Source organism: Coccinella septempunctata, chromosome 1 (assembly GCF_907165205.1).
Source record: "Coccinella septempunctata chromosome 1, icCocSept1.1, whole genome shotgun sequence".
In the NCBI taxonomy this organism is placed as follows: Eukaryota; Metazoa; Arthropoda; class Insecta; order Coleoptera; family Coccinellidae; genus Coccinella; species Coccinella septempunctata.
This window is the reverse complement of record NC_058189.1, coordinates 50,581,041-50,606,575: the sequence shown is the minus strand read 5'-3', so window position 1 is coordinate 50,606,575 and position 25,535 is coordinate 50,581,041. Positions and strand designations below refer to the sequence as shown.

General features: G+C 34.3%; 1 protein-coding gene across 2 annotated transcripts in view; it reads left to right on the top strand.

Moving 5' to 3' along the window:
* The window catches only part of LOC123314445 (CCN family member 1), an 84,527-nt gene extending 60,097 nt beyond the window's left edge, over window positions 1-24,430 (top strand). Inside the window, exons 5-6 of one of the 2 annotated variants that reach the window (XM_044899746.1) lie at window positions 6,585-6,778; window positions 23,846-24,430. In XM_044899746.1, coding sequence (XP_044755681.1) covers window positions 6,585-6,778; window positions 23,846-24,244 — 593 coding nt within the window. In that variant the 3' untranslated portion in view covers window positions 24,245-24,430. Of the gene's footprint in view, window positions 1-6,581; window positions 6,779-23,845 lie in introns of both variants that reach the window. The other variant, XM_044899741.1, reaches the window with a different exon arrangement.
* The last annotated feature ends 1,105 nt before the right edge of the window (window positions 24,431-25,535 follow it).

Sequence of the window (25,535 nt, the reverse complement as noted above, 5' to 3'; positions counted from 1 at the left end):
TCATAGATACCGGATAAGCACAAAAAATTTCATCAAAATCGGTCAAGCCGTTTCGGAGGAGTATGGTAACGAAAACTATGACACGAGAATTTTATATATTAGATGTAATGGTCAAAATGAAGACACTGGAAAATATGACCTCAATATTCTAACAAGATATGAAAAAACTTGCATTCCAATAAGGTATGAAAAACCTTGCATTTTTTTCAATTATATAAAAGGGGAGTCTGCAACAAGAAATAATCGGTGTCTCGTACCTCATTTCAATTTCCATATATTAAAAGTAGCATATGTCCCCGACCTTCCGAGATAACATCTCCCAACGTTTTCAGTCTAGCTCATCGTATTCCAGCTCGTTAAACGTAGTTGCACAAATCATTCCTTGCTCCGCATGCAGCGGGTTTGATAATAGCGGAATTTCTGCTACATTCGGTTATTACGTAACGCTCCGTACCCGGTACGTTTTGAACTTGAATGCAGATATCCTATAAAATTCAATTTTCCGATGGCTTTCTATCGGTCGTGTATCGAAATTCTCGTTGGAATTTTTCATGGCAAATATACTGCTTTACAAAAGTTAAGGATGCTCACAAATTTTGGGAGTGTTTCAAACTCACTCATCTAACTCATTCTTTTCATTAATTTTTATTATTTCTAGTAATAAAATTGCAAAAATCATTATCATCCTCTTTGTAACATTATTAGCTTGAAGTTGAAATTGATACCTTTCATCACTGACACTATCATGAGACAGTGATAGGTATGTACAACTAGCGCTTCTGCAATCCGTAAAAATTGAATTCATTACACATTAGAGATAAAGCATCTTTCGAATGGTAACATAAAAAAAAAACTCAAATTTTTTACTGAAATGCAACTCGAACTCCATTTAATTCAATAGAACCATAATGATTACAATTATTGTATATCTAATCCGCTGTAACGCCCGTTACGTTGAACAAATTGTTAAAAAAAAAATCGAGGATTCATTTCTACTATAAGGGTAGTCTTTGACTCGTACAAATATTCAAACAGTAGATTCTTGAAGTCAAAAGAAACACTTTTTTCCTTCACCATTTTTTCCGATTCGGCTCGGTTTTAAAAATACATGCTGTTGGAAAACCATAAAAAATATTATTTTCAGTTCTATCTCAAACGGTTTTTCGAATCAGATTTATTTCGGAATATAATTTTCCATTTATTAGATGAAACTTTTTCGAACACAAGGTATCACCCACGTCTTTCAGTTTTCTCATTATTACCATTACGTACCATATAAACACAAAAAATTTGAAGAATGAATATTTGAACGTTCTGTAAAATAGAAATATTCATCATATTTTCTCGTATAATGCGCCGTTTTCGAGTGATTTGATGTTCAAAAATTCGAAAGTATCTGTGAAATTCGAAAAATTGGGTACTTCGACCGAATATAACTCTTTTTAAAAGAGCCACAAATGTGTAGTGTCACCGATGTAGCTTGTTATTCTGAAGAGAATTTTGTTTCTCTAGGGGTGACACAGCTCATTCTAAAAACTTAAAATGGCTATATATTTTCATCAGGGCCGTATCGGAAAAAATGGTATAGGAGAAAAGTGTTTCTTTTTACCTCAAAAATCTACTGTTAAAATATTTGTACCAGTCAAAGACTCACCTTGTATATCATACACCCAAAATAAAGAAAAACCCTAGAGAATCCAAAAGGTGAAGAAACATGAAAGTTTTATCTGAAATTTCGAGAAAAAGCCAGACTTCCATGAATATCCAGTGATATTTCTATAGCAACGCAATAAATCGGCAAAATGGCAAAAATTCAAAATCGACGAAGTGATATCGAAGTTATAGTTATACTCCATTCACTTTTATTTTAGCAGTCGGTTGGCCATGGAAATTTGACACATTTCACTCTGTATAGTACGAAAATGTGGGGTTACGAAGCTTGTCAAAACATTTTTGGGTTTTAAATCAACGCTATGTTGCCCGTTCTACGTAAAAGTTTCTGTTATTACGTTTTTATCACAATGTCGAATCTCTTCGGGAAATATGTGACGAACATAATTGAAGTTTATACAAACTGATTGAAGGCATACCAAATCCAGTTATTCGCATGGAAAATACAAGAGATCAGTATAATATCATAATATGCACTAGCTTGAGGAGAGTTAATGTTCGTTATCTTCTCTGGCTAAAGTTCGAATACGTTTTAGATTTCAAAAATATTAACCCGAAGATGAAATGCATATGATGCAGTGGTTGGAAATGGGTAACTCTCCAAGGAATTAACGTATAATTACAAGAATGTTAAATTCTTAAACAAAAATCATGTTGATTCAATAGACGTCAAAAGAATTATAGGAAGTTTCAAGGCAAGAGAAACTTAACGTTTAAACAAAAATTTCACATGAATTAACAATTGACAGTACAACTGGCTTGTATTTATGGCTATTTACTTTTAATACTTCAACGTAATAATTATAAAAATATATTTATTGGTACCTTAAGACATTTACAATGTATAGGACAAGTCAAATGAAAAATAGAAAAATCAAGTTATAGTTAGTCAAAATTGCGGCATTTTTTAGCTCCTTATAGCTAGTCTAAACTAGACCATTTTTTAGCAGCTTATACAGGGTTAGAACTATTTGGAGGTGTACTATAGGAATATAAATAAAAAATAACAGGGCTCGCAGGAGTTTCTGGAAACGTCATCATCAAGTTCTTTTATGAGCGACCACAGTTTTTTGGTCAACTCTGTATTACAAAAACACTAAACGTATGCGAAAGTATTTTGAAAACTGTGAGCATGAAATTCTTGATGATGAAGATTGAGTATTTGGTTTCAAAATATCGGTATTCCACTTAAACGTTCATGTCCCAGTCCTTGAATTTTTAACATTAATCTTCAGAATGTTATGAACGATCCCAAATTTTTGTCTTTACCTGAAGGACTCCATAATAAATAGATATTTTTCACATTATGACAGAAAAGATCTTACTTTGCAAATATTTTCTACTTTTCTTACAAATTGTTGATAACTTGTAAGGAATCTGAAATGAAATCATCTCGAAAACGTCCAATAAAAACATATGAGGATTGTTGAAATTGAACTCAATTTTATCCGCTTGTATAAATTGCACCATGAAGACCAAAAAGGCGAACGAGAAAAATTCAACGTTCATTTCTTATAATATCTTGAGGTTTGGCTTTATATTTAATTTAGGTAGAAATTTATCTGGGTACATAATAACGAAGTAGGAGCTGGAGGATATTGCAGTGTTATTCACATCCTTTTGCTGGGATTGAAAGCAACCTCACAGAAAATACGAATTTTTCTAATCTTCATTCATCGGCAAAGTAAGTCTCTTCAATAGATATTGTTCAAACCCTCCCATTCCAATGAAGTTTTTTGCAATTATTTTCCTCTAAGAGATGACAAAGGACTTTTGGTAATACTAGGGAATTCATCTTAACATTATATAGACAGGAAGGTGGAAAATTACTCTCATTTAAAATGAGAAATCATACTGAAAGTTCCTCTTCGTTTCGTTGAGGTATAAGAGGGAAAATGTGTTCTGTGCATATTTAATGATTTATCCGGTTCTATTAGCAGAGGATATTATTTTCGAACTGCGTCATCCACTTCACATTTTATAGGATGAGATTCCTGTGGAGAAGGAGAACTCTTTATTGCATTCTGATCAAAATTGCTTTGGACGGACATGAAAATATCTTCAATGAATTCGAATTTATCATAACTTCCATTATTGCCCGAGATAAAATTTTGAAATTATACAGATAATGAAAATGAGCTAACGCCCATAGCACTGAGGCATGAATCAGTGGCGGCTCGAGCATATTTATCCTGGGTCGGCAGATATATATATATTTTTTTTCAAATATTTCTATACCTATGTATTATGCAGGTTTCCACATCACCATGGGGTACTGCACTGGGTGCGTTAGTTTTTCATAGTGGAGTTTCGCCAAAATTTTTGTTTCTGTTTCAATAATCTCTGGAGATTATCCGGAAAATAAAAAATGATTGAGAAATAACTATTTTAGCCCTGCATACCACTTGAAAAATAAACATAATTTCGGAACAAATATGAAAATAAGAACCGAAAATATATATGTATAACAAATAAAAATACTCTAAAAATGCTTATCCATAAAATAAAATTGGAAAAACAAACAAAAGTGCATTCTAACGAAATTGAGAATTGCGAGAAATTAACATCACCTCGAGCGCAAACGATAGAATCGAGATATCCCGAACGATCATTCTTCGAGTTACCGAAGAGAGGCATTCTAGGGTCGGCAGGGTCGCTGCCTGCCGGACCTATATGTCCTACACCGTTCGAAGTATTGAGCCAACAATATCAACTTTCATCATAGTTTTGGTCTTTATTCTTTGAAAAGGTCTTGAAAAATTGTCGAAATTTCATTAGTATTATATATTCAGCACTCACGTTTATAAAAATTAACAAATACATTAAAAATTCGTTTTAAATAACAGCGATCTCTTGTAATTTGTAATGTGAAACTGAAACTATCGGATATTGACGGAAAAAACATTAAATAAGAGGCTTATCTAATTTTAATTGTTATCCGAATGAAATTCCAACAAAAATTATTCAAGTTTGAAGCAATTTGACTCATTGATATTAGCGCTCCTTCGATATGTTTACAATCCGGCATGCCGTACTAGAATGAACAGAACGAACGGTCGGTCACTCGGTCGCTAGAGAAGGCATCTGCGGCGCTGTCTTCATAGCTCGATTGGAGATGAGCGTATTTTGTCTACGGAGCGAGTAGGATTTAAATTGAAACAGCGTATTTCAAAGATTTCCATATTCCATTGATATCAGATATCATATACCTAATATTTTCATAAAATTTATTGAGAGCTATGTAATGGAGAATTTCTAATACATTATTATTTTACACAAGTGAGAATTCACATTTTTGCTGCTCGCGAAATTTTGGGTCGGCACTGCCGACCCTGCCGTCCCTGACGGGCAGCCACTGGCATGAATGCAATAATAGGAATGAATATGCCATTGTCTTCGTTTGGGTTCTGATCTGGGTTGAATTTAGTTGGTTCTCGTTGCTAACTTGATGACGCTAGAGTACTCAATAATACTCAGAAGCTTCTACTAGTATGTAATTAGGGTCAGCCAATTCAAATCGCAGCAGAGTGGGAGTTATGTTCCTATGGCCAGCATCTATCCGAAAAGTGGTGAGAAATTTTGTCGAGAGAAGTTGTCACCCTAAATTAGGATTGTTTGTCCATCGTAGGTCCATGTTTGTCCACCCATGGGTGGAGTAATGCATTTCTTCATTTGTCCAGGCAACGTCCAGGAGATATGGAAAAAGGAGTTTTTTTAGTGCATTTTATGAGCAGCAACCCCAAATTTCAAAAAAGTAGCGTTTGTCTATCGAAGGTTGATATTTGTCCATTTGCTTGGTGCCTATTCACAAAAGGGGAATAAAAATTGAATTTTGTTCGAAATTCTTCGCTGAAATTTCAAAATTGTTGGTAAATATTTCGTTTATCCACAGCAAATTCACCTTTACCCAATCGACATTTTTGTTGGTTCATGGCCTGAAATACAGCAGAAATTCTTCTGCTGACAAGTCATCATCTTTCTGTTCTGCATTCCTCACTCATAAATGGAGTTTCGACCTAAAATAAATATTCTTAGGAAAAATGAACAATTATTTTGAACTCCGGGTGAATGACACCCCGTGAAAATATATATTTTCCTAGGATCTTTCGAAGGTACCTAAATAATGTTTTTCTGGTCGAAAAATATTTTTCTTGGGTTATTTTCTCCCAAAATAAAATTTTTTTTTCGAACTTGAAAAAATAGTATATTTATTCCATAAGGAGGAGAAGTGTACATTTTCATGGCGGAGCCTATTTGTTGTGGTAATTGAAGGTGAGCCATGAAAAGTCACTTCTCCCCCGAATGAAATATTGTATTTTTCTGAACATTTTGAAATTCATAATTATCTGTATATCAACCTTTGGATCAAATTTATATTTACAATCGTTATAATGGACTGCTTAATGGAAAATGTGGCTCTTCAGGGTGAGTCTTTGACTCTTACAAATATTTTAACAGTAGATTCTTGAGGTCAAAAGAATCACTTTTTTCTTTTTCCTGTTGAAAAACCATAAAAAAATATGTTATTCTTGAAAACAATATTTTTTTTCGATTCCGCAAAAATTAGTTTTCGACTCCGAGAAAAATAATTTTAGACGCCGCGACAAAACATCTTTCGACCACGACAAAAATCATCTCCCCCACCCTGAAAAAAAAGAAATTTCCTCTAATATGTACTGAAGCTGGATTTTTTGAAACATTAATTTAATAAAAGATGTGAAGAAATGACCAGATTTTTCGTTATGAAACTGTGCAAAAAGGCAAAAATTGATTGAAGGATTCGTTTAGCTTAAGAAGAAATAACGAAATTTGGTATTTTTTGAGGAATTCACTTTGAAGAAGAATACACTATACCCTATACCCCATTTAATGACACTCTATTTGCAATAATATCTTGGAATTTCTATCAGCAGAGCAGCCATCTTCCTGTAGACCGTTCTTCACGTCATGGAGTGAGTGCAGTAGTAGTTGTGGTGCAGGTTTATCTACTCGAAGGTCTAACATAAACCCTAGATGCTCACCCGAACTGGAGACAAGGCTGTGTCAAGTGCGAAGATGTCAAGATCCGCCAATGATACTGAAGCAGAAAAGACAACATCATCTAAGAGTAAGTCATCAAGAACATCCACAAGTACGGTAAAATGGTAACACAATGTTTCATGCATTTTCTTCAAGACCCCTTTTGAAATTAATGCTATCAACATTTATCTCTTCAATATGCAATGGTACAACTTTAGTTTTCCACCCGATTCGTACCTAATCTGTAATTGCTTTGATTATTCGAGAAACTATCATGACCCGTCTAGATAATTAGAAATAGAATTAATGCTTTTTCGTTCTGTACCAAATAATTCATTTTACCTTCACCCACCTGTGAAAGCAAAACGCGTGTCTTGGCTAAATAGCTAAAGCATGTAAGTGAAGATCATGTTATTTAATTCTTATTTTAAGTGAACGTGTAATTTTGAAAGGGGCCAGAGTCCAGCCTCAAAAACTCTTCAGGAGCAACAAAATTATACTCACCGGCAAAATAACCGATCCACTATATATCAATCATCAATAAATTGATGAAGTTTTGCCGGTGAGTGTATGTTTTATACCAAAAATACAGTGATACTTACGGAACTGAACATAAATAATGAGAAAGGAAGAACATACATATGTATTGTTACGATCCGTTTTATACTTTTATTTTATATTATAAATTATTTTGTTATCACAATCAACGAAATCGTAACTTATGAAACAGAAAACAATTCATTCAATTCTAAAATAAGTGACTTTTTTCAAATTTATTCTGACTGACAATTCTCTATTTTTTTTATGTTTCCATGCCATTCCAAAATTTCCTAACATATACTCCATTCACTTTTACTTTAGCAGTCGGTTGGCCATGGAAATTTGACACATTTCACTCTGTAGAGTACGAAAATGTGGGGTTATGACGCTTGTCAAAACATTTTTGGGTTTTAAATCAACGCTATGTTGCCCGTTCTACATAAAAGTTTCTGTTATTACGTATTTTATCACAATGTCGAATCTCTTCGGAAAATATGTGACGAATATAATTGAAGTTTATACAAACTGATTGAAGGCATACCAAATCCAGTTATTTGCATGGAAAATAGAAGAGATCAGTATAATATCATAATATGCACTAGCTTGAGATAGTTAATGGTCGTTACCTTCTTTGGCTAAAGTTTGAATACGTTACATCAGTTGTAGATTTCAAAAATATTTACCCGAAGATGAAATGCATATGATGCAGTGGTTGGGAATGGGTATCTTCCGAAGGAATTAACAAATAATTACAATAATGTTAAATTCTTCGAAAAAAATCATCTTGCATCAATATAAGTAAAAGGAATAAAAGGAAGTTTCAATCAAGATGAACTTCACCTTTGAACAAAAATTTCACATGAATAAACAATTAGCAGGACAACTGGTGCGTATTTGTGGCTGTTCATCTTAATGCATTGATATAATAATAATAATTAGGTATTTATTGGTAACTCAAGACATTTACAATGTATAGGACAAGTCAAATGAAAAATAGAAAAATCAATTTTCGGGAACTTATTCTACGATGACATTCATCAAAAATCCTGTAGTAAACTTTTCGCATTAATTCACTCAAACATAAAATTCTTAAATGCCACCACTTTTTTGGATCTCCCAATAGAAGGAAATTCTTTGTCATCCTCTTCATTCACAATCTTTCTGATTGTGGAAATATTCAGCTGAAATATAAGTCGTTTACATTCAGATGAAACATTATATAAATTCTCTTACATTGAATATGTTCGGTAGCGTCTGACGTATTGTGGATTTTAGAATATCAGGGTATAACTATTTGAATGAGCGGACCTGAATTCTAAATAGCACTGCCTGAAACCCTGTCTCTTTTTTCAATCACTTTCGGCACTTTCGTAATATCAATTTATATAAGTTGTGGCAACGGCGTTATGACATTAACCACATTTCATGAGTGCCAACCTTACTCCGTTCTAGTTACAAAAACTTGAGAAAATTATTTCATGGCCAACCGACTGCTAAAATAAATGTGAATGCAGTATAGCATCCATGATGAATAAATTTCTTTTAATTCCTAATACTCATTGGACAAACTAAACGAAACAATATTATATTGGGAAAACTCGAACCATAACAGTATATTATTTTTGTGAGATTTAGGTACGTATAATACAAAAACATTTCATGAAGAAATTTTACATAAAAAATTTTGGACTGATGATTTGAAAAAAAATGTGTTCTTTTCTAAATGAAGTACCTATCGGCCACATCAATTTAATACTAAAATAGCGACTTAAAAAGCAACATCAACCAGAACACCTTATCCAAACTGACTTCGTCTCATTTTGTATTCATCCACATGAATAACAACCATTGCTCGTTGAATGGTTTAATAAAATTAACTGTTTATTGCCATATACCTATACTACTGCATACTCTGTATAATGCCATCATGTATACAGGGTGACAATTTGAAAATTTGCCAGTCCAATTATGCTACGACAAGGATGATTTCAGAGAAAATGCCGAAACAGGTCAATTTCTATTATCGTTATCCGTACATACTCGAGCGTGTCAGATTTTCATACAGATGGTTAATCTCGGTGTTGTAGACGTGTTGAACCATTAATCTGACACTAATCAGGGGGGGTTTTTTCAATCTGACACTTTGAAGATGATGAATGCTTTTTTTCGAATATTCTCCTGCCTGTACCTCTAATCGCTTTTGTATTCATCATGAAAGTTGTAGATAATAAAATTCTACGCAACTTTTGTCTGAAGCAATTTTACATACTCTTAACCATTCTCGAGTCAGAGGGCGATAAGGGCGAGGAGCTTAGCCACACATGCGAAAGGGCAAGGTCAATGTAGAATCCCAGTCTAAACTTCATTCATCCAATTGTCAAAAGGAGAAGGTATTTCTATAATATGACGACAATTTCGAAATCAGTCTCTGTCTGAACATTAGAATGTACTATTTTCCAAAGAGTGAATTTTAGCTTCAGGATGTATCGCTGAACACCTCGCATTAATCGCCATATATCTCAAAAACGTTTGAACGTAGAAAAAGTTGTTTTTTGTAGAAAATGTTATGCTCTAAAACTTTTATATTGAATGCGAATAAGATTTGATGCCCAGGGGAGGAGATAATTCAAAAAAACTTATTTTTGTGACCTTTATGGCCAATAATTATTGGCTTGCTAAAACTGTTAGATTATATTTTTTCCGTTATTCTTGAATCATTAGCTTCAAAATAAGAAAAAACGCCACCGCGCTCGAGAATGTATACGTGACGTTTTTTTTTTGTACCTTTGGCGCCCTCCCACACATTTTCGACAAGCAGATGTCAGATTAAGAGAATATATACTTTTCAACATGTAATTAACCACATATATGTTAATCTGACACGCTCGAGTATATACAATGATCTTTTTTTTTTACTATTCTGACAGGCTGTCTCAGACAATTACCCCTATATACAGGTCTAATTTTTGGTAGAGGTACTCTAGAGGGTCCAAGGTATGTTCATTTATATTAATCTGACACGCTTGAGTAAATCCGGAATTTCCCTCTTCGGCTCCCCAACTATAACTGATCTATTAGAAAATAAAGCTCATTTCCTGTTTATCACTATCAATACAGGGTGAGTCTTCTACTTGTACAAATATTTCAATACTAGATTTTTGATGTCAAAAGAAACACTTTTTTCCTTTACCATCTTTCAAAAATCGGCCCGGTTTAAAAGATACTGATTGTTGAAAAACCATAAAAATTGTCTCACAAACGGTTTTATCGAATGGAATTAATTTCGGAATGTAATTTCTCCTTTACACAGTTTTCTCTTTATGACCATTACGTACCATAAAAATACCAAAAATTCGAAGATCCCAACTATTGTAACTATTTAACGTTTTGTAAAATAAAAGTATTCTTCATATTTTCTCGTGTAATCCGCCGTTTTCGAGTAATTTGATGTTCAAAAATAAAAAATATCTGTGATATTCGGAAAACTGGGTATTTTGGCTGAATAGAACACTATTTAAAAGATTCACAGATGTGTAGTGTCATAGATATAGCAAGATAGCAGGGAATTCTGTCTCTACAGAGGCCCATTATAAAAACTCAAAATGGCTATATCTTCTTATAAAGGCCGAATCGAAAAAAATGGTATAGGAAATCACTATCCACTATTAAAATATTTTTCCGAGTCGCAGACTCACAGTGTATAATTTTAATGAAAGCTGTGTTTGCCCGCCAGAGCAGAAGGAATGCGACGTCTGAGGACTAGAAGCTTCGTTCATACTTCTCTAATATGAACCGCATCTGTGAAAAACCCAGGAGAGATTCGAATCCGTGAATTATTCATTCTGTTTCGGAATAATGAACTGGGCGTTTTGGAGAGAGATTTTCACGTCACATTATTCATGTTCGAGTAAGCAAAATTTGCATAATATTATTCAGATTCATCTATCACACAAGAAGCAGAATATAATGAGTGTCCGCTCCGCATCTGGATGCTGGATGGGAGACGCGGAAGTGATTTTTTCCACCTCCCCTGGGCATCTCTCATCAACGTCACGAAATTTGCACACGCAGCGTTCGTTAAAATTTCCGATTTAATTCGGGGGCTATAATAATTCTTCATGTTTTTTCACTCTCAGCGTATCTCATATTCGGAACTTTGAAGAATTGGAACAGCTAACGTTAATTTTAAATCATCAGAGTTTGGTATTTGGTTTTTTGTGGATTTATGATTCAGGGAATGTTCAGATATGCTGATTGACCAAAATCACTTCGGTCTATGAGCCAACCCATATAAAAAATAGAGACTATTTCAACTCTTCAATGAAAAATTAAATAACCTTAGTTTTATTATCTATACTAAGTGACATGGAAAATAGAACACCCAGAATTGATAAATTTATTAGAATATTAGAAAGAATGTCTGGGAATACATTAGTTAAGTCAGGAAGAGAAACGATTAGTTTTTCAACCATTTTTACAGAGTGGTTTTTGTGTTATCGTCTATTTTCACAAAAAGTTTGCAGGTGATGTGTTCCCTAGTTACACTCATTTGAACTTCGTACAATACGTTGCGGATAGCTGCTTTTATTTCTGTACCTATAGACCAGTAGCGTTAGACTCTAAAATCGACCAATTATGAAAAAATTACAATACGAGTATGTAGTGATATCTAGATAGCCTAGACCAGTTTCATAAAAAATATTGCGTTACCATAGCAACGAACAATAACTCTTTAGAAGTGTCGGTGTGAAGTTTGAGGTCAAAAAGAAAACCAGAATTACGCAATAAATTAGAAGAAAGAAGATGTCCACCGAAATTGTGAAAAACGAAAACTTGGAGTATAGAGCCATCATCAAGTACCTGTATTTAAAAGGGTTAAGTGGTGAGCAGATTTACGAAGATATGCTTAATACCCTTGGTGATCAATGTCCTTCGAATACGACCGTGCAAAATTGGACTCTGCAAGCTTCAAAAGAGGTAAATTTTCCATTGAAGATGATGACCGATCGGGAAGGCCAGTTTCTGTGTCAGTCCTCGAAAATATCGATGCAGTTCACGACGATGATTTTATCAGACCCTCGAATTGGGCTAAAACGGATATCTGAAGCACTGAATATTTCATACGAATGCGTTCGTCATATACATAGTTCAAGTCAATTTGGACATGAGAAAAATTGGTGCAAAATGGATCATCAAATGGTTGAATGTTGACCAAAAGCGTGCAAGGGTAGAAGCATCATTTTCGATCTGTGCTCGATTTGAAAACGATATAGACTTCTTCAACCGAATTTTTACAATGAATGAGACTTGGGTACCTCTCTATGATCCAGAAGCAAAGCAACAATCGATGTAATGGCGATACTCTGGTTCTCCAAGACCCAAGAAGTTTCGTGTCCAGAAATCTGCTGGACAAGTTCTTGCTTCAGTTTTTTGGGATTGCCATGAAGTAATTATGATTGATTTTTGGAGAAGGGTAGAAAAATAACCGGAGATTACTATTTGACATTAATGACCACTCTACGGAAAAAAATTAAAGAGAAAAGGCGCGGAAAGCTATCCAAAGGTGTTTTGTTTTTGCAGGACAACGCCTTTGGACACAAATCTCGTGTTGCCATGCAAAAAATTCCTGATTTAGGTTTTGAATTACTAGAACACCACCCTTATTCACCAGATTTGGTTCCATCCGACTATCCTCTCTTTCCTCAACTGAAAAAAGGTTTAGAAGGTCGTTAATTTTCTTCCAACGAGGTAATAAAAGCTGCGGAGGTCTGGTTTGCAGAGCAAGAAGAAACATTTTTTTTTAAAGGTCTAGAGGCGTTGCAGGTTCACTGTAATAAATGTATCCAATTAAGAGGAGAATATGTTGAGTAATAAATATCTTGACATTGAAATTTTGTTTGGTTCTATAGTAGGCAAGAATTTTTCAATATATCATCGTAATTTGTTACTGGTAATGCGTCACGTATGTATGTCCGAATATGAATATCCTAGGTTTTTCCGCACGACGAGAGAAGGGGGCAAAAATGTGCCTCGGTTTTGTGATCATATCTCCTGTGGGACTGAAAACTGTCGATATGAAAGTTGTAGAGCATGCCCTTTACGTCTTACAGGTCCTCAAAGTTTGACCAATGTTTCAGAAAAAAAAACATCCGGCTTCTGAAATTCTTCAGGGTTTTCACTTCCAGTCTCTGAAATAAAATCAATTAAAAAATTGAAATAATCGTAAAATCTAGCACTAATTTGTCAGGAGCAAATCAGATGGAAAAAATTGTTGCCTGACAGTGAATGAAAAATGGAGCCTTTTGGTAAAACTTCGTAATTTTCTGGAGTTAATATCAGACGAATTTTTAAAAACTTCAGAATTTTAGTTGACACATTTGTCACCACACGTACTAACACAAGTTTTTTGAAAATATTCTTCAAAATAACCTATTTATGATAAAAGTGAAGTCTACAAAAGTTTTTGAGCATTTAATTCGACGAAGTGGTAAAGGAACGTTTTTCGAACTACTGGTCAGAAGGGTGAAATTGATTATATGGGGAGACTTTGATACCCGATGTTAAGCAGGTGGAATCAGTTTGAATTTACCTTAATTGTAATCGGTCGACATCCTCGCCATAGTTAGTCGAAAAGGTAACCTTTCACCATTTATTTTTTTATAGTTTTTTTTGTTATAAATCAATGCTTTCGCGCTTTGGCAAAAATAATGAAACAAAATTTGATTTTTAATCTAGATTTTGAAGGGTGACTATGAGAACCCATGTAAAATGTGAAGGATTGTCGAAGACTCTCAACAACATGCAACATTCTAAAAAAAAGAAACAGAGAAGAATATGGTCTGGCTAACTGTGATGAATTTCAAATATAAACCACTTGATTAAATGCAAAACAGTGGCATTCATCAATGTCACCCCAATCTGAGTATGACTCCGAGAATAAGGTTTTCATTTTTTATGACGAAATATACAGGGTCTTTGACTCGTACGAATATTTTAGCAGTAGATTCTTAAGTTCTAAAGATAGGCTTATTTCCTATACCATTTTCTCCGATTCGGCCCTGGTAAAAAGATATAGGTAGCCATTTTGAGTTTTCATAATGAGCTGTGCCACCCCCGGAAATACAAAATTACCTTCAGAATAACTAGCTGAATCTGTGACACTACACATCTGCGGATCTTTTAAACAGAGTTGTATTCAGCCAAAGTATCCAATTTTTCAAATTGCACAGATACTTTTAATTTTTAATTAGGTACTCGAAAACGGCGCATTATACGAGAAACTATGAAGAGTACTTTTATTTTACCAAACATTCAAATATCCAAGCGTCCAACTTAGTTTGAAGAATTGGGTTCCCTGAACTTTTGGTATTTTTATGATACGTAATGGTCATAATGGGAACACTGGAAGACGTGGGTGATATCTTGTGTTCGAAAAAGATTCATCGAATAAATAAAAAAATAAATTCCGAAATTCATTTCATTCGATAAAACCGTTTGTCACAATAATTACAAATAACATTTTCTTATGGTTTTTCAAAAGCCTGTGTCTTTTAAACCGAGCCGATTCGGAAAAATTGGTAAAAAAAAGCGTTTGTTTTCACCTTAAAAATATTTGTAAAAGTCATTTTATAATAATCTGATTATCCCGATGAACGTCTTCATGCATGAGGATTATTTGGAATTGGGCGTATTTTTTTAACATCGAAAATAAAGATAGTTTAGATGTATTCAAACTCGGAAAAGCTATCAATATCACCCCGTTTGACGGTATCCATTAAATAAAAGTGAATTTCAATGTTTGGTCAATTATATACATCGATGGAAAAGTGACCTGTGATTATTAAAAATATCAAAACTCACGTACCACAAGATCAAAACTACTCATCATAGCAAATAAATTCTTCAGATTAAGAAGGCTGTGTAATACCTACCAACTTGTAACAATTTAAATGACAAGCATGAAACATTTTTAACGATTTCAGGCTATCTTGACAAATTTGTGTGAAAACAATTACGAAACAGAAAATCTGTGGGATTCCATCGGAAAAGGAGTTGTGTTGCTCTGACTAGGTCAAATGAGACCGAAACCATGGTCAGCATCTACTCTTATTCGATGGGACGTGCTTCTTGACGGAGTCGAGCGATGTCAAAATTGACTAGATCTGTTCAGACTCTAGCACTTTTTATATTTATGATAGCAGGTCTGAATTTATCCTAATTGATCTGTTGAATTAACAACAAATTACTTTAATTGTTTCATTTCAAGTATGTCAACTTTGCAATGGTGCCTAAGATGTGAATTTATCATGAATTATATTAAAATGTAAATTACCTTCATTTGATGAAAAATCCTCAACATCAAAGAGGATTCGAGCAAAAATTTCACGCCTGAATATCGTTCAACAGTCGCTGAACAATCTTGATAGTCGCACAGGGGAAAACGTGGCTATATTCTGCATGATAATTGAATAAATATAATTAAAACTGATCGAACTTGTGCCTCGGCATGAATTCGCTAATGGTCTCGGTTCGCACGAGGGAACGAACTCAGCAGTATCTTAGATATCGTCGCAAAAAACGGGCTACCGTATGAATAATTGGACGATAAATCATTCTGGTACGCTTCCAAACATCTCTCTGCAGTAAGAAGTAACTAGAAACACGCCCACCGCAAAAGATGGTTCGTTAAGAGAATCCCATGTTGCAGTCCTGGAATCAACCATATAAAACATTTTGCTGATTTCGTCCAGGGAATTCTAAACGGATTCTTGATGAGAAGGATTACGTATAACTGTCTCTTTAGTAGTGGCTTTTTTGAGTTATCTGGAACATCTGTTATATTATATCTACATGTTGGGATATTTTAATTTATTTTCATTATATTGTTTTTTAATATATCAAGTCCGGTCTTTAATTCCCCCCTCATGCCGACTGCCCCAAGCATCAGTGAATAGGAATAATTCATTTATTTTAAGTCTGCTATAAAAGGTGTTCACCAGGAGTTGAAAATTCACTGTGAGACTAATTCACCGATCGTCGATATCAATGTTCAATTCGACTTTCCGATTTGTCATCAATGGGAGTGCTAAGCATTGACAAAAATTTGAGATGGCTCTGTCAGATTGACAATGTATGCAAAAAATTGCATACAATTTACAGATCCTTGCACAGATCGAAGGACTCTCGTCCCCTTGATGCATTGGTCAACATCTACTATGGCCTTGCCTACTGTCATCTCTGTTATACGAGGATGTATTGATACCTGGTTAGCCTAGACCTTAGAACATAGATACATGGAATGGCCATTCAGTGCTACAATTGAATGTTTCGTAGTACAAACATTCGATGTTTCTCTGTCTAGCGCGACACTAAGGCAGTGGCTTTAAATTGAAAAATTCACATATTTCCTATTTATTCGTACTGGAAATTGATGTGACTCTGATGTCCAAATCAACTGTCTCAAATGTGATTGGCGACACTAAGCAACTATCTCACTCCAGGCTTTGGAATGTTTATTTTCCATTCCATGTATATATGTTCTAAGGCCTAGACCAGTTCCATGCATGAAAAAAAAAATTGCGTTACCATAGCAACGAACAATTACTCATTAGAAGTGTCAGTGTGAATTTTGAGGTCAAAAAAGTAAAACAGAACTACGCAAAAAATTAAAAGAAAGAAGATGTCCAACGAAATTGTAAAAATCGAAAAATTGGAGTATCGAGCCATCATCAAGTGCCCGTATTTAAAAGGGTTAAGAGGTAAGCAGGTTAACGAAGATATGCTTAATACCCTTGATGATCAATGTCCTTCGTATGCGACCGTGAAAAATTGGACTGCAAGCAAGAGGTAAATTTTCCATTGCAGATGATGACCGATCGGTAAGGCCAGTTTCTGTGTCAGTCCCCGAAAATATCGATGCAGTTCATGACATGATTTTATCAGACCGTCGAATTGGGCAAAAACGGATATCTGAAGCTCTGAATATTTCATACGAACGCGTTCATCATATAGTTCACGTCAATTTGGTCATAAGAAAAATTGCTGCAAAATGGATCCCCAAATGTTTGAATGTTGACCAACAGCGTGCAAGGATAGAAGCATCGCGTTCGATCTGTGCTCGATTTGAAAACGATGTAGACTTCTTAAACCGAATTGTTACTATGGATGAGACTTGGGTACATTTCTACGATCCAGAAACAAAGCAACAATCGATGGAATGGCGACACTCTGGTTCTCCAAGACCTAAGAATTTTCATGCCCAAAAATCTGCTGGAAAAGTTCTTATTTCAGTTTTTTGGGATTACCATGGAGTAATCATGATTGATTTTTTGGATAAGGGTAGAACAATACCCGGAGATTACTATTCGACATTACTGACCACTCTACGGGAAAAAATTGAAGAGAAAAGACGCGGAAAGCTATCCAAAGTTGTTTTGTTTTCGCAGGAAAACGCCCCTGCACACAAATCTCATGTTGTCATAAAATTCGTGATTTAGGGTTTGAATTACTAGAACACCCCCTTATTCACCAGATTTGGCTCCATCCGACTATCATCTCTTTCCTCAACTGAAAAAAAGTTCAAAGGGTCGTAAATTTTCTTCCAACGAGGAGGTAATAAAAGAGGTGGAGGTCTGGTTTACAGAACAAGAAGAAACATTTTTTTTGAAAGGTCTACAGAAGTTGCAGGTTCGCTGTAATAAATATATCCAATTAAGAGGTGAATATGTTGAGTAAAAAATTTTGACTTTGAAATTTTGTTTGGTTCTATAGTGGGTAGGCTAAGAATTTTTCAATATATTCTCGAAACGTCGTTGCTTGAATCTCGTTATCGGAGAGTGGTCGGGTGTTCAACGCGCAGAAAAAGATTATGCTTTTGGTTTGAAGCCTCGGGAATCTTGTAGGGAAATATTCAGAAAGTTCGGTATCTTGACGCTTCCTTGTATTTATATGTTAAATTGTTCGTTGTTTCTAAGAAATATCCCGGATAACTTTATGAAGTGCTCAGGTTCCCAAAATTATAATACCGAACATCAAGTTTGTGCACCCGAACAAATGAGGTCACCAAGAATGGCTGGTATAATGTTATACAATTATTTTGTGATACAAATTAGTAAACGATAGACAGTTTAAAGGAGAAATAAACACTCTGTTTATTCAGAAATGTTTTTATAGTAATAATGAATTCCATCCAAGCTCCAAGTTGGTATACAGGGTGAGTTCTCGACTCGTACACATATTTTAACAGTAATTTCGTGAGGTCAAAAGAAACACTTTTTTCTATACCTTTTTTTCTGAATCGGCTCGGTTTAAAAGATACAGGCTGTTAAAAAACCATGAAAAATGTTATTTTTAGTTCTCTCAAACGGTTTTATCCATAGACTTAAAATAACATGGACTCCGCCTGTGAGAGAGAAGTCGTTAGGTTGAATAAGATGGAGAGTTTGTGGGCAAGCTGTCAAAAGGTTATAGAACACAAGTTTATGCGAAAATTTTCTTCAATAAATTTTAAACAAGCTTCCGAGAAGACACACAGGAATTCCATAGCATTCCTTCGAAATCAATTATGTCAAAAAATATGTGAGTTTTAGTCAAAAATAGATGTAATGAGAATAATAATCAACGTATCAACACCTTGTGGGCAAAGTCTGCGAAAATTGTAAAAATTTTCCATAATAAATGTTCAACAAGCTTCCGAGAAGGCAAACAGGAATTCCTTAACATTCCTTCGAAATGGAAAATATAAAAATTATGTGAGTTTCATTCAAGAATAAATATAATGTGAATAATACTCAACGTATGAACACCTTGTGGGCAACGTCTGCGTTTATATCCATCATATGATTTTGACATTGCCCACACGGAATCAGTTCATCTCTTTCTTATTCGATTAGAACGCATAAGCTCTTCTCTCTTTAATGCACACAACCTCTCGATCTACTGAAAAGTCACGTGACAGTGAGTCCATGTATTATAAGTCTATGGTTTTATCGAATGAAATGAATTTCGGAATATAGTCTTTCATTTATTTGATGAATCTTTTCCGAACACAATATATCACCCACGTCTCCCAGTTTCATCATTATGACCCTTACGAACCATAAAAATACCAAAAATTCAAATAACCAAACTCTTGAAACTAAGTTGGACGCTATCTAATACATATTTGAACGTTTCTTATATTTTCTCGTATAATGCGCCATTTTCGAGTAATTTGATGTTCAAAAATAAAAAATATCTGTGATATTTGGAAAATTGTGTACTTTGGATTAATGCAACGCTGTTTTACATAGACGTGTAGTGTCATAGATTCGTTATTCTGAAGGGAAATTTGTTTCTATAGGGGTGGCATAGCTCATTATGAAAAATTAAAATGGCTATATCTTTTTATCATGGCCGAATCGGAAAAAATGGTAAGGGAAAAAAGTGTTTCTTTTGACCTCAAGAATCTACTATTAAAATATTTGTACGAGTCAAATACTCGCTCTGTATTCACTTGGTTCAAATTCACTTTTCATCTTATTTCGTTTTTGCAATTTCATTGCATTTCTTTCTTTTTCTCTTATGTTTATATCACAACCCTCTTGACATGTCCTATTATACATCATTGTTATGAATGTTATGTCTGAAATGAAATATGAATAGTTTATTGTATTTTATAAAATTGTCCCTCACAAAAAGACAAATTCACAAAATGGCACCAACAAGGGTTGCAAACACCTCTTATTCGAAAAAGGCCGCAAGATTTATCGTTGATCATACAGGGCATGATATATTCCGTTATATCTTTCGATATGTTTAGGGCTTTCCACTACCTATTCTAAACAAAAAAATATGGTAATCTGCCTTTCGATGTCAAACCAGAACTGCGCAATTTATTTTGAAAAAGATGCTGTCGATGGAAATATTGTTGAAATAAAAATTTTAGTATTGGTTCATCATCAGATTCATTGAGACAATGACAATATTGTAGCCCTTGGCGATTAATGGATTTCTAATGCGAAAGAAAATCCTTATTATTCACCTTGTCTTCAGAGCCCTGACTATCATATATTTTCTCAACTGGAGAGAAGTTAGAGTTTGTAAATTTTCTTCCAACTGTGGAAGGTGACGATAGGAGTTGCTAAATTATGGTTTGCAGAATAAGATGAAAATGAATCTTTGTTAAGATCTAGAAGCATTGTTTTTAACTAAGAAGAGAGTTATTGAGTAATAAAATATTTCGATAATTTTTGGACTGAAAAATTATTGGACAGTAGAGAATTTTTTTTTGCGAAAAAATTTATTGGTCCCCAAATTGTTGGTTGGAAAAGCTCGAATATATAAGTATCTTCCAACAAATAAATGATATAAATCATTCTTGAATCTCATTCGAAAAGTGAAGCTGGGTTCTTGAATAATTCTTCGGTCAAATAAGTTCTGTACGAACTGATCAAATCCCAAAAGTTAACAGAATTAGTAGCGTTCGTGCCTGCTTCTGAAACTTATTCGGGTAGAAAATTCAATATCAGAAATGAAGGACCTTCAGCATCAATCAGGCAATTGAATTCTCTACCCTCCAACTTTTTGAGGAGGGGCGGCCAAACCTGTCGATCACTATTCAAAAGAGACCGGTTACTCGCATAGACAAATCAATAAATTTCAATAGGCGGAATTTGAGATGGGACTCCGAAAACTACAATGAAATTAACGCAAGAATTAAATTCCCTGATATTCATATTGAGAAGAATACGACTAAAAGCTAAAAGGTTTACCTACCCATGCACATATATCTTGCGTTCTAATCCTTGTCTATTAGAAATAAAAGAGAAAAGAGTAATTTTATCGCTGTGAATAAAACTCCATTCAGCAGTTTGACATATTTACAAATTTTCACTACTAAACAAAGGGTATTTGCTAAAGATGCGGCAAAAATGCAGAAGGTGATTCCTTGTCCAAAAATATTTCGTGAAGACACATGAGGCCAAATATGCACCACTCCTTTGTCAAAAATGGAAAGTTTTCCCATGCTTTTGTTGTTAAAATTGTCAGAGATATTTCATTGAAATGATTGTAGTCCTTCATTATTCTGAACACTGACTCCAACTCTTTCAATGTTATCGAAGAAAACGTGAGAAAAGTTTTTATATTGGACACCTCATATCTCAGAAAAATACCGCGTACTCACTTTCTTTGTGAGAACAGACGATAACACGTACAGTGTGAAACACTGCATAACATTGATGAAATTGCGTTGCCAGAAATCTTTCTTTGAATTGAAACATTTTATCGTTTCAATTCAAGTTTCAACTTCATTAGAAACGTACTAATACATACCTAGGTACTTAAGATCATAACTGAAGCGCAGTGCTTCACACATTCTAATTTTTCACGTGGGGGGGTTGAAAGCGTTTGAAAGTTGTGCATGAACAAAACTGTAATGGTCGACTTCCATTCGGTACCATCAGTAACCATCGTCTCAAAGTAAATGAGCCATGACAAAGTGCACATACTGAAAACCTCTTTGAACTAACAATTTTTTTTCTTGAAAATCTCTGCAGACCTGTAAAGAAGATACAAAGACATTGCCAAAAAAGTGCCACATGACTCACTTTCCCTATTCAAAAAATTTAGACGGTTGATGGGGATGGCACAGAGTGCAACAAAAATCCTTCAAAAATGCATACAAATTTAGTCAAAGTGAACCAAAAAGTGACCTGTTTCAGGATTTTGTTGCCAAATATTTTTCGTCTGAGAAAATGAATTTATTGTTCCATGATTTAGGTTCGCACTGTAGATTGAATAAGTCGCTGAATCTTTGAATGGATGTACCTATATGGATCATAGTTTGATGCGAGAATGATATTCTGAATGTTCATGATTGAATTATCGATTGAATACGAATTGACGTGTATTCTTCAATCAAGCGTTGATTCTCCGATAAAGCTTTGTAAGTCCCATGTCAAGACCGAAGTCGGAAAACTGAATAATTTTGAAACAGATGACACTTTTGAAAAACCGTCAATGGGATGCTTTTCGACAAATCTACGACTAAAAACCCGAGTTGAAAAATATATGGTGTATCATTAAGAAACACCGAATCTCCTCTATATCTCTGAAATGGTAATTAAATTCTATGATCCATCACGACTGTTACGAGTATCACATAAAATATAATAATATATTATACAAATTACTGAATAACATAAGCATAAACGAACATAAACCAATATGTAGGGAAATATTTGAAACAGTTATTTTTCAGAAACGCCCTGTAACTCGAGAACGAATCAAGATATCTATGATTTGCTTTCTATCAGCCGTTTTCAATAAACCTATCTATCCATCGTTTCACTTACTGACGATTGGAAACCATTCTAAAATATATCTACAGATAGATCATAGAAACGAAATCAGATGATTTTTCTATCTTCAGTGACTGAAACAATGGATAGATAGGTTTATTGATAACGGCCGAAGATTTTTTCTCTAAGTCTTATAGGTCTCGAGATGCATCGAATTTGGGTCACCCCTCTACTTCAATTCAAACTCGAAATTCAATATCATCCCATATGATGGTACCCATTTAAAAAAAAAATATAAAAATTTCAAAATTTGGTCAATTTTGAACAGCGATGGAAAAGCGAGATATCAAAACTTACGTACCACAAGATCAAAACTATTCATCATAAAGAACGTCGCAAATTTTAGACAAAGGTGCAATATTATTTTCACCAAACTAAGCATAGCATAATAGCAATAGAATACAGATGAAAAATCCACAAGAGAATTCTCTACGAAATGGAGTTGTGAATGAAAAAAAATCAATTCTTCAATCTAATAATTGTTGTGTGATATATACCTATCTTATTGGTTCTTAATAGAAGAATTCGTAATGAAATACCACTATAAATGTACAAGTGACAATGCCTGAATAAGTTAGAGTTTTAGTGAATGGGGAATTATCCTCAATTTGGGTTATCACTGCATATCCAAGTTTAAACTGAATAATTATTAGTTTCATTCATGATTTTTTCAAATTCACTGCGGAAACTATTCAAAATCATCCTTCAAATATGGGGTTTTAAAATTTAAATCGCTTTGTGCGGAGTTTACGATTTGGCAACAGCGCATACAAGACAATGAAAAGAACAATGTCCGATCAGCTTGTTTATAAAATAACAGCTGTTGATCTACAGGCGCGTACTTACTTGCGAGCTTCAACTGCAACCGGCCATAAAAATCCCATAAAATTTTACGACCTTCCTCGATCGTCACAGACTTCATAGACAGCCATCCTTGTCTATCTCATCAAGAGAATGCATTTGTTGTCCTTTATTATCAAGGCATATTTCAGTCGATGTTGTCAACTTGTGCAATTCTCATAAAACGCTTTAGACTTTTAATACCCATTTTTATTTTTCATTTTTAATAATGTGATGTTTCAAAGATATATCATTTTTGTCAGAAGGAGTATTCCAAGAAAATCAATCTCTAAATTTCGTATTCAACACTTGTTAAGTGTTTTGGATATTGATATATCCATATATGCATATGGTCGTTAATGAATGAATGGCTCATTTCTTGTATTGTTCAATAACGATATTTATTTGAATAGAATAACAATTCATTGTTTCAGAGGGGACATGAATGCAAAGCAACACACCGGTTGAGTACATCAGTTTTCATCCGATTCGGCCCATGCAGAAGCAAGAAGAAGTTTCGTCCGAAATTCTGTGGCAGCTGCCCCACCCCAAACACCACGTGTAAACCCAGCCTGAGCACCACAGTTAAGGTAGAATTCATGTGCGATGGTATTCCCCCATCTGAAGACATCAGTGAATATCTGCCTGAGTATCTGGAAGCTGAAGAAGATCTATGGTCAGAAGATGGGTTCGCTGGAACAAATGAGCTGAAGAAGTTGACTGTTTTATTTCAGTGGGTGTTGAAATGTAGTTGCGAGACCGAGACCCTAATTCCAACTTTGACCACTGGAGAAGTTATCTTACACAGGGTGCACAGGACAGCCGCGCCTTAAATATCGAAGAATATTCATATCAGAATGATGAAATGTAGAATCTGAGATGTTCAAGCGATCGATTCTGAAACTAGGGTTGATTGACATTTTTTTTTGTGTGAATATTGTGCCTTCATATCCAAATATGAATTATTCTGGTTCTGAAAAGAATTTATTATAGTATTGGTATATTTTGTATAGGTGAAAATCTCTTCAGTATTGTTTTTCATATTTTAGGAGAAATTTTCAATAAATCAGTCAGAATTCTAATTATAATAAAATATGGTTGAAGTGTCAACTTCATAAGGCATAATCATTAGAGAAATTTAAAATATTTCATAGTTCTTATTTCAATCAGAGAACACTTTGTTTGTTCCTAGCAGATAAAAAGTAACAATAAGAGAATTCCTACTCCGATCGATGAAGTGACATACGATATTGAATTCTCTAAAGCGAAAAACCAATCTCTGGTTTCTCGTTTATATTGGAAAGCTATCCCGCTAGCCGGAAACTTTTTTAATCAGTATAAATAGTGAATACTTATATGAACTCGTTCACCTGTTGCTTTGATTTTGACCTAGCAGTTATTTAAGTATTTATAATTCTCAGTTTACTGTTGTTGTTTAACATTATGATTTATTCTTCTAGCGAATGCTCGGCTCAACTAATATTTTGACCGGATAAAGATTAGACAATTTATGATCTTTTCGCGTGAAATCGAAACTATTAATAATAATAATTAATTCATTATAAATTTTATATCCTGAAATTTTTAGGGTTTTCACTCCCAATACCTGTAACAAAATCAATTTAAAAATTGTGTAATATTGGTTGGTGGAATAGATTATTTTACGGCTATTTTTCTTTAACTGTTTGTGATTCAAGGTTTTTCCTACAAAGGCACGCGTTCAACCCTTTTCCTACAGTCATTTCAAGTCGCATAGAGACTTGCCCGAACATTGGCAACAGTTTCGTGCGAAAAAGTATAACTTTCCGCATTTGTTAGGAAAATAACTGTATTTCATGCTCCTGATTTCATAACGCAGATCGCTGATCGTGTTCCGCAAATGGTTGTCGGATATTGAAATAGCTATAAGCTAAACATTTATTATTAGTGGGATATTCATGTGATTCTATGCTCGTTAACTGAAACAGGGTAAGTCTTTGACTCATACAAATATAGTAGATTGTTGAGGTCCAAAGAAACACTTTTTTTCAATACCAATTTTCTCGATTCGGCCCTGATAAAAAGCTGTAGCCATTTTAAGTTTTCATAAAGAGCTATGCCACCTCTGGAAAAACAAAATTACTA